The sequence below is a fragment of the Eucyclogobius newberryi genome, unplaced genomic scaffold, assembly GCF_026437365.1.
Source record: "Eucyclogobius newberryi isolate DKJ021-1_F unplaced genomic scaffold, fEucNew1.0.hap1 SCAF_82, whole genome shotgun sequence".
Taxonomy (NCBI): Eukaryota; Metazoa; Chordata; class Actinopteri; order Gobiiformes; family Gobiidae; genus Eucyclogobius; species Eucyclogobius newberryi.
Window position 1 is genome coordinate 145,154 of NW_027316523.1, and position 9,751 is coordinate 154,904.

General features: G+C 42.5%; 1 protein-coding gene across 1 annotated transcript in view; it reads right to left on the bottom strand.

Moving 5' to 3' along the window:
• The window catches only part of atp10a (ATPase phospholipid transporting 10A), a 77,356-nt gene extending 71,326 nt beyond the window's left edge, over positions 1–6,030 (bottom strand). Inside the window, exon 1 of the mRNA XM_072437714.1 lies at positions 5,371–6,030. Within this exon, the coding sequence (XP_072293815.1) occupies positions 5,371–5,810 (440 nt within the window). The 5' untranslated portion in view covers positions 5,811–6,030. The remainder of the gene's footprint in view (positions 1–5,370) is intronic.
• Between the last annotated feature and the right edge of the window lie 3,721 nt (positions 6,031–9,751).

The window sequence follows — 9,751 nt, forward strand, 5'->3', positions numbered from 1 at the left end:
TGGATAAGTTGAGGCAGGGGTGAAGTGCAAATAGAGACACATACGCCTCTACACCAAGGTGTTTTGTACTAGAGGAGTTTCAGTGCATTTTATACTAATCTCTTTGGAATCTGAACAGTCTGATACTTGTCCTTGTACTACTCGTTATCAGATGGAACAAAACGTCATCTGCAGTAGATGTTTACTGCGTTAATGTCACACTATAATTCATATCAGTTCATTTTAAACAACTTTTACATACTTCTTATAATGGAATACATTGATTTGTCTGTAGAATCAGAAGCTGGAAAACTGGAAAACAAGGTCCTTTTTCCCTGGTCAAATTGGTCAGATGTATTTTATTAAATTTATTCTTGGTTTAGTGTTTAGTGTTTCTTTACCAATTAAGCCTTGTTCTTTGTAAGGTTTAGTCCAGATTGAGCTGGATTCAAATTACTTGATTTAATTAAACTTGGGAAGCCAAATATGTTCTGGTGGTCCTTGGAAAAGGTGAATCACTGACATAAATAATAAAGTCAATGTTATGAAGACGTGCAGTATGTACAGCCAAAAACTAGATTTGTTTTATTTATCTGTATTTTACTGATCCTTTGACTTTATGTTCATAAAACACGAGTCCATTTTGACAAATGAGTAAAAACATATCTTCACGAGACCTTCCATATCTGCTGCACTTGTAAATATTAGAGTTCAAGATATGAATGGAATCTAAACTAATACCACCCACATGACACTTCCTGTGTGGACCACCACAGCAAACACCCAAGTGTGTCTCACCCTGTGGTGCAGGACACCTAAGTGTGTCTCATCATGTGGTGCAGGACACCTAAGTGTGTCTCACCCTGTGGTGCAGGACACCTAAGTATGTCTCACCCTGTGGTGCAGGACACCTAAGTGTGTCTCACCCTGTGGTGCAGGACACCTAAGTGTGTCTCACCCTGTGGTGCAGGACACCTAAGTGTGTCTCACCATGTGGTGCAGGACACCTAAGTGTGTCTCATCATGTGGTGCAGGACACCTAAGTGTGTCTCACCCTGTGGTGCAGGACACCTAAGTATGTCTCACCCTGTGGTGCAGGACACCTAAGTGTGTCTCACCCTGTGGTGCAGGACACCTAAGTGTGTCTCACCCTGTGGTGCAGGACACCTAAGTGTGTCTCACCATGTGGTGCAGGACACCTAAGTGTGTCTCATCATGTGGTGCAGGACACCTAAGTGTGTCTCATCATGTGGTGCAGGACACCTAAGTGTGTCTCATCATGTGGTGCAGGACACCTAAGTGTGTCTCACCCTGTGGTGCAGGACACCTAAGTGTGTCTCATCATGTGGTGCAGGACACCTAAGTGTGTCTCATCATGTGGTGCAGGACACCTAAGTGTGTCTCACCCTGTGGTGCAGGACACCTAAGTGTGTCTCATCATGTGGTGCAGGACACCTAAGTGTGTCTCACCCTGTGGTGCAGGACACCTAAGTGTGTCTCATCATGTGGTGCAGGACACCTAAGTGTGTCTCATCATGTGGTGCAGGACACCTAAGTGTGTCTCACCCTGTGGTGCAGGACACCTAAGTGTGTCTCATCATGTGGTGCAGGACACCTAAGTGTGTCTCACCCTGTGGTGCAGGACACCTAAGTGTGTCTCATCATGTGGTGCAGGACACCTAAGTGTGTCTCACCCTGTGGTGCAGGACACCTAAGTGTGTCTCATCATGTGGTGCAGGACACCTAAGGTTTCAAATATAGTCTTGTATATTGTAGTCTAATATCTTGTATATTATAGTCTAATATCTTGTATATTATGGTCTAATATCTTGTATATTGTAGTCTAATATCTTGTATATTATAGTCTAATATCTTGTATATTGTAGTCTAATATCTTGTATATTGTAGTCTAATATCTTGTATATTATAGTCTAATATCTTGTATATTATAGTCTAATATCTTGTATATTATGGTCTAATATCTTGTATATTATAGTCTAATATCTTGTATATTATAGTCTAATATCTTGTATATTGTAGTCTAATATCTTGTATATTATGGTCTAATATCTTGTATATTATAGTCTAATATCTTGTATATTATAGTCTAATATCTTGTATATTATAGTCTAATATCTTGTATATTATAGTCTAATATCTTGTATATTATAGTCTAATATCTTGTATATTATAGTCTAATATCTTGTATATTATAGTCTAATATATTGTATATTGTAGTCTAATATCTTGTATATTATGGTCTAATATCTTGTATATTATGGTCTAATATCTTGTATATTATGGTCTAATATCTTGTATATTATGGTCTAATATCTTGTATATTATGGTCTAATATCTTGTATATTATGGTCTAATATCTTGTATATTGTAGTCAAATATCTTGTATATTATAGTCAAATATCTTGTATATTATAGTCTAATATCTTGTATATTGTAGTCTAATATCTTGTATATTGTAGTCAAATATCTTGTATATTGTAGTCAAATATCTTGTATATTGTAGTCAAATATCTTGTATATTGTAGTCTAATATATTGTATATTATAGTCTAATATCTTGTATATTGTAGTCTAATATCTTGTATATTATAGTCTAATATCTTGTATATTATGGTCTAATATCTTGTATATTATGGTCTAATATCTTGTATATTATGGTCTAATATCTTGTATATTATGGTCTAATATCTTGTATATTATGGTCTAATATCTTGTATATTGTAGTCTAATATCTTGTATATTATAGTCTAATATCTTGTATATTATAGTCTAATATCTTGTATATTGTAGTCTAATATCTTGTATATTATAGTCTAATATCTTGTATATTATGGTCTAATATCTTGTATATTATGGTCTAATATCTTGTATATTATGGTCTAATATCTTGTATATTATGGTCTAATATCTTGTATATTATGGTCTAATATCTTGTATATTATGGTCTAATATCTTGTATATTGTAGTCTAATATCTTGTATATTATAGTCTAATATCTTGTATATTATAGTCTAATATCTTGTATATTGTAGTCTAATATCTTGTATATTGTAGTCTAATATCTTGTATATTGTAGTCTAATATCTTGTATATTATAGTCTAATATCTTGTATATTGTAGTCTAATATCTTGTATATTATAGTCTAATATCTTGTATATTATAGTCTAATATCTTGTATATTGTAGTCTAATATCTTGTATATTGTAGTCTAATATCTTGTATATTATGGTCTAATATCTTGTATATTATAGTCTAATATCTTGTATATTGTAGTCAAATATCTTGTATATTGTAGTCTAATATCGTGTATATTGTAGTCTAATATCTTGTGTATTGTAGTCTAATATCTTGTGTATTGTAGTCTAATATCTTGTATATTAAAGTCTTCCAAGTTAGGATTTGTCTTGTTGGTCCAGATGTTTTATCGTTCTTTAGGGCATAGACCAGGTCTAGACCAGGTCCTAGATTAGAGCCGATTTAGACCAGGGTTTAGATCCGGTTTAGACCAGGGCATGGATTAGACCCGGTTTAGACCAGGGTTTAAATCCGGTTTAGACCAGGGTTTAGACCCGGTTTAGACCAGTCAAACAATGATTTCTGTTGTACTTTGAGACATTTTAAATACATTCTAAACCACATAAAGGTTGTAAAAAGGTGACTGAAGGCTTCTAGCAGGAGAATACTTATGATAAAAGTGTATCAATCATGAAAATCTAAAATACTTTTTCCTTTTCTGACATTTTTTATATATTAATGCCCGACTTTGTTTTAAAAGTCTGTTTGAGTCTGAATAGTAGAGATAACGAGTCCTATTAAAAAAAAATACAATGATTAATATTTTTCGACTCGTCATGATTAGTTGATGAATCGTTCCAACTTTCATAGAATACAGACAAATGTTTACTTTTTATACAAAACTACTATTTCCAGTACTATTCTATTTCTATGAAATATATCAGAATCAGAAATATCAGAAAAATATCAACTCTGAGTTTTGTACGGTGTTGACCAAGGCTGAGAACAACATGGTTCATGAAGTGTGGAGCGTAAACACTGAGCCTTTCATTAGCATAAACTATGCAGTGTACACAGTGCTGCTTTTCATTAGCAACAAGCGCTAACTCAGCCCTAAGGGTGGGATGGGTGCATTTGGAAAGAAGGCCAAACGTGAGTGCAACAGTTGTCAATGGTTTGGCTGATGCAAGTGCAAAGGGTGGGATGGGTTTGGTGATGCAAGTGCAAAGGGTGGGATGGGTTTGGTGATGCAAGTGCAAAGGGTGGGATGGGTTTGGTGATGCAAGTGCAAAGGGTGGGATGGGTTTGGTGATGCAAGTGCAAAGGGTGGGATGGGTTTGGTGATGCAAGTGCAAAGGGTGGGATGGGTTTGGTGATGCAAGTGCAAAGGGTGGGATGGGTTTGGTGATGCAAGTGCAAAGGGTGGGATGGGTTTGGCTGATGCAAGTGCAAAGGGTGGGATGGGTTTGGTGATGCGGGACATGGGGTTTTCCTAATGTTCAGGAATACATTGAATACATTGAATACATTGAATACTTTGAATACTTTGAATACTTTGAATACTTTGAATACTTTGAATACTTTGAATCCGGTTGGATCAAAATCAGGCTCAAACCCCAGGTCAGAATCAGACTTAATTTGAATCTGGTTCAAAGACCTTCTTTAGGCTTTATTTATATACAGATTATATTTTTATTTATTTATATTTTTATATTTTTTGTCATATTGTTTTCACACCGTACAGTATTTAAAAAGTAGAATGTTTTGCCAAACTGAGACACTCCATTTGAAAATAGATAAATGTGATCAACACTGGACTTCCTCAGAATACACCCCATTACTTCCTAATCTTATTCTTTACTTATACCGAGTTCAGCTGTTTTTATTTATTTCTATCTTTTCTTCCCTCTCTCTTTCTTTGCATTAGGTCGTTTTGTTTGTATGTTTTGTAGTTTTATGTTTAAAAGATCAATAGTAAAGAGCACAAGTGACACTGCTGCTATTCATTCGCCACAAGCTCAACTCAGGTTCAGGCACAAACTGTCCAGTTTGGTTCAGCTACAACAATATTCCCAATGACAAGTGGTCAGTTCTTTCCGTGTTCGTCAGTGGCTCGTTGCCTTGGAAACAAAGTACGAATGTGACGAATAAAAGCTTAAATTGACTCAATTCAGCCCAACAAGTTTAGTTTTGGCTTTGACTCTTCTGTCTTGGGAAACACATCTGATCTAGTAAGACTTTCCACTCATTTCAAATAAACATATGGCCCAAGTGTGTCTTTGTGGATAATGTGTCAGAGACATTTCAGGGACAGTCTGTCCCTAAAGGCTGGACAGTGTGAGACGCAGGACGTACCTGCTGAACACCAGACAGTCCATGTGGTTGATCTCCTGGTCAGACCTGTGTCTCCTGTAGTCCTCCCATAGGTCTTTAATGGCCGTGACAGATAAAATAAAAAACACTGGGGCCAAAGCGAGCTCGGGCTGAAAAGCATTGACAACTGGCACAAAATTGAGCAACGCGATGAAGACAAAGTAAACATTTGCAAAGCGGTGAAACTGCTCGAACAGATTCTTTGGCAGGAAAGAAAGAAGAGTGTATTTGGTCGTCTTGATCTTGTTGTTTGCGAAGTGGCGGTTCGGGGTTTCCTCTCCTTTCGCGCTGTCGTAAAGTATGTTCGCGTGGACAGTCCTCGTCTTGTTCTCTTTGCTTTTCTTTTTCCTTTGTCTTTGTTTGACTTGTGGAGCACTTTTGCCACTCGTTCCGCCGGTGTCTTCTCCTCTCTCCCGCGCCATCGCAGACAGCCAGCTTCAGACTCAAAAAGTTTCCCCCAAACTCTTTCAAACGTATTGGCATCCAAATGGTTAGCTATGTTATCATTCTTTCACCGTGCGCGCGAAGAGGCTGCCAGTCCTTTTGGTTGTATTAATACAAAAGATACTTTTCCTCCATGTCGAGTCCTATTTAAAGCGACTCGGAGGAAAACTTTGGCTTGTTTAGCTTTCTTTTCCCCCCGATGCTAGGAAGGATGCTCACGACTGGCCCCGCCTACCGGAAAACCGCAACCCGAATGAAGATGTGTAAAAACCTGGATCTGCTGTTCTCATTGGCTGAAGCGGGTGAGTGATTTGTAGATCTACGGAGCACGCTAACGGGATGGGCGGACCCACTCAGGCCCCGCCCATGGATGTAAGCCCCGCCTCGGACCAAAAACTGCCTTTTTGTGTGTCCAAGTGCCACGCGGAACCCTGACTTTACACAGGAAGTGATCCCTCTATATATGTCTCTTTTCCAACTTCTACGATTAAATACTATGAAGTGACGTTCACTCAGAGGATAAAACTACTACTGCAATATTGGATCACTTTCTCAATAATAAACATGGTTTTCGACCTAAACGTTTGAAGAAGTGAGAAGTAGGCCAACCTGCCTTCAAATGACAGAGCTCCACTTCCTGCTCCATCTTTCCCCTGGTGATTGGGAAATTAGCCAGTTTCACTAAAATAATGAATGAACTAATTAATTAACTCAAAGCGGAGCGTGTGTTACGGATGATAATCACAGGCATGTTAAGAACTTCACGCACCATATAAATACTTCACCACGGGACATCTATGTTTATTAAAGTAGTTTTGTCTCGAAGCTAATGCTAACATACGATTAATGTAATCAATGATGCTAAAATAACACCACAAACTGAACTAACCTGTTTACAAAAACACTTGACTTTGCATTCTATGTGCTTTTAATAAGTTTAATATTTAAGTTAGTGTATGTAAGCTTTTAGCTTTGACACAAAAAGCACTTTCATAAACATGTAGCTTTCCTCCATGCTGTCACTGATTATCCATGTGTAACTCACTCTGCTTATGGATCTTTTACTTTGATCTATTTGAGCAAGACTCGGCTAATTTCCCTAGGAAATGAATGAAACAAGAAATGAAGATCCGCACTTTTACCACAACCGGAACTAACCAGGCGCTTGTGAAAAGGGCCTTTTGTGAAATGCACAAGGATGCTATAGGTTTAGCCTGAGAAGTGACATGTGGTGACTTTTATGGGGCAAGCAGACTTGGCGTGTTCACCAATATTTAGTGGATAATAAAAAAGTGGGGGCTCCAAACCCAGGTCTCCCACGTCACATCCCACCTAGCTTAACTTCATGTATTACACAAATCAGCGTTCTATGTTGTTGAAACATGAACAGAGCCTTAGCTACACACAAAGCCCTGTCTCTAAAAGATAGTTTTTAAGTCTGTTTGTTGAAACTTGGCGCTGCTGTCTCCTCGCTCATGCAGTGAGGCCAGAACCTACAAAGATCCTTGATTCCCACAGATTCATTCAGTGGTTTCAGAATCTGAATCAGAAAAGGTACATAACATAGGAACATGTTTGGGTGATTCGGTGCAACATAAAACAATGAACAATGATAAAACAACCTGTATAAGTTAAAAAAAGGAACAATTTAAATCTGTTCAAAAAAAAAAAAAAAGGCTATAAGACAAAAAAATAAGAATAAAAATTAAAAATAGGCTTAGTATGTACATCATTTTACAGTTGAATTTACATTTGTAGTGCAGAAAGTGAACAGTGAGTGATTAAATGATGGTTAAAGTGACAGTGTTTAAGAAGTGTTCATGAGTCTAACAGCAGAGGAAAGAAACTGTTCTTATGGAGGAGGTTCCAGTTCAGATGAACCGCAGCCTCCTGCCTGAGGGGAGTGGCCTCCTGCCTGAGGGGAGTGGCCTCCTGCCTTAGGGGAGTGGCCTCCTGTCTGAGGGGAGTGGCCTCCTGCCTGAGGGGAGTGGCCTCCTGCCTGAGGGGAGTGGCCTCCTGCCTGAGGGGAGTGGCCTCCTGCCTGAGGGGAGTGGCCTCCTGCCTGTGGCCTCCTGCCTGAGGGGAGTGGCCTCCTGCCTGAGGGGAGTGGCCTCCTGCCTGAGGGGAGTGGCCTCCTGCCTGTGGCCTCCTGCCTGAGGGGAGTGGCCTCCTGCCTGAGGGGAGTGGCCTCCTGCCTGAGGGGAGTGGCCTCCTGCCTGAGGGGAGTGGCCTCCTGCCTGAGGGGAGTGGCCTCCTGCCTGTGGCCTCCTGCCTGAGGGGAGTGGCCTCCTGCCTGAGGGGAGTGGCCTCCTGCCTGTGGCCTCCTGCCTGAGGGGAGTGGCCTCCTGCCTGAGGGGAGTGGCCTCCTGCCTGAGGGGAGTGGTCTCCTGTCTGAGGGGAGTGGCCTCTTGCCTGAGGGGAGTGGCCTCCTGTCTGAGGGGAGTGGCTTCCTGCGTGAGGGGAGTGGCCTCTTGCCTGAGGGGAGTGGCCTCCTACCTGAGGGGAGTGGCCTCTTGCCTGAGGGGAGTGGCCTCCTACCTGAGGGGAGTGGCCTCCTGCCTGAGGGGAGTGGCCTCCTGTCTAAGGGGCGTGGCCTCCTGCCTTAGGGGAGTGGCTCAAATAGTCCATGTCCAGGGTGAGAAGGATCGGCTGTGAGCCGACCTGTTCGTCCTAGAGTCCTGCAGAGACGCACATGTCCTGGAGACGTACAGGTCCTGCAGAGACGCACATGTCCTGGAGACGTACAGGTCCTGCAGAGACGTACAGGTCCTGCAGAGACGTACATGTCCTGGAGACGTACATGTCCTGGAGACGCACAGGTCCTGCAGAGACGTACGGGTCCTGCAGAGACGCACAGGTCCTGCAGAGACGTACAGGTCCTGCAGAGACGCACAGGTCCTGCAGAGACGTACATGTCCTGGAGACGTACATGTCCTGGAGACGCACAGGTCCTGCAGAGACGTACAGGTCCTGCAGAGACGTACATGTCCTGGAGACGTACAGGTCCTGCAGAGACGCACAGGTCCTGCAGAGACGTACATATCCTGGAGACGTACAGGTCCTGCAGAGACGTACATGTCCTGGAGACGTACAGGTCCTGCAGAGACGTACATGTCCTGGAGACGCACAGGTCCTGCAGAGACGCACATGTCCTGGAGACGTACAGGTCCTGCAGAGACGTACATGTCCTGGAGACGCACAGGTCCTGCAGAGACGTACATGTCCTGGAGACGTACAGGTCCTGCAGAGACGTACATGTCCTGCAGAGACGCACAGGTCCTGCAGAGACGTACAGGTCCTGCAGAGACGTACAAGTCCTGCAGAGACGCACAGGTCCTGCAGAGACGTACATGTCCTGGAGACGCACAGGTCCTGCAGAGACGTACAGGTCCTGCAGAGACGTACAGGTCCTGCAGAGACGCACAGGTCCTGCAGAGACGTACATGTCCTGGAGACGTACATGTCCTGGAGACGCACAGGTCCTGCAGAGACGTACAGGTCCTGCAGAGACGTACATGTCCTGGAGACGCACAGGTCCTGCAGAGACGTACAGGTCCTGCAGAGACGTACATGTCCTGGAGACGTAAAGGTCCTGCAGAGACGCACAGGTCCTGCAGAGACGTACATGTCCTGGAGACGCACAGGTCCTGCAGAGACGTACAGGTCCTGCAAAGACGTACAGGTCCTGCAGAGACGCACAGGTCCTGCAGAGACGTACATGTCCTGCAGAGACGCACAGGTCCTGCAGAGACGTACATGTCCTGGAGACGTACATGTCCTGGAGACGCACAGGTCCTGCAGAGACGTACAGGTCCTGCAGAGACGCACAGGTCCTGCAGAGACGCACAGGTCCTGCAGAGACGTACAGGTCCTGCAGAGACGCACAGGTCCTGCAGAGACGTACATGTCCTGGAGACGT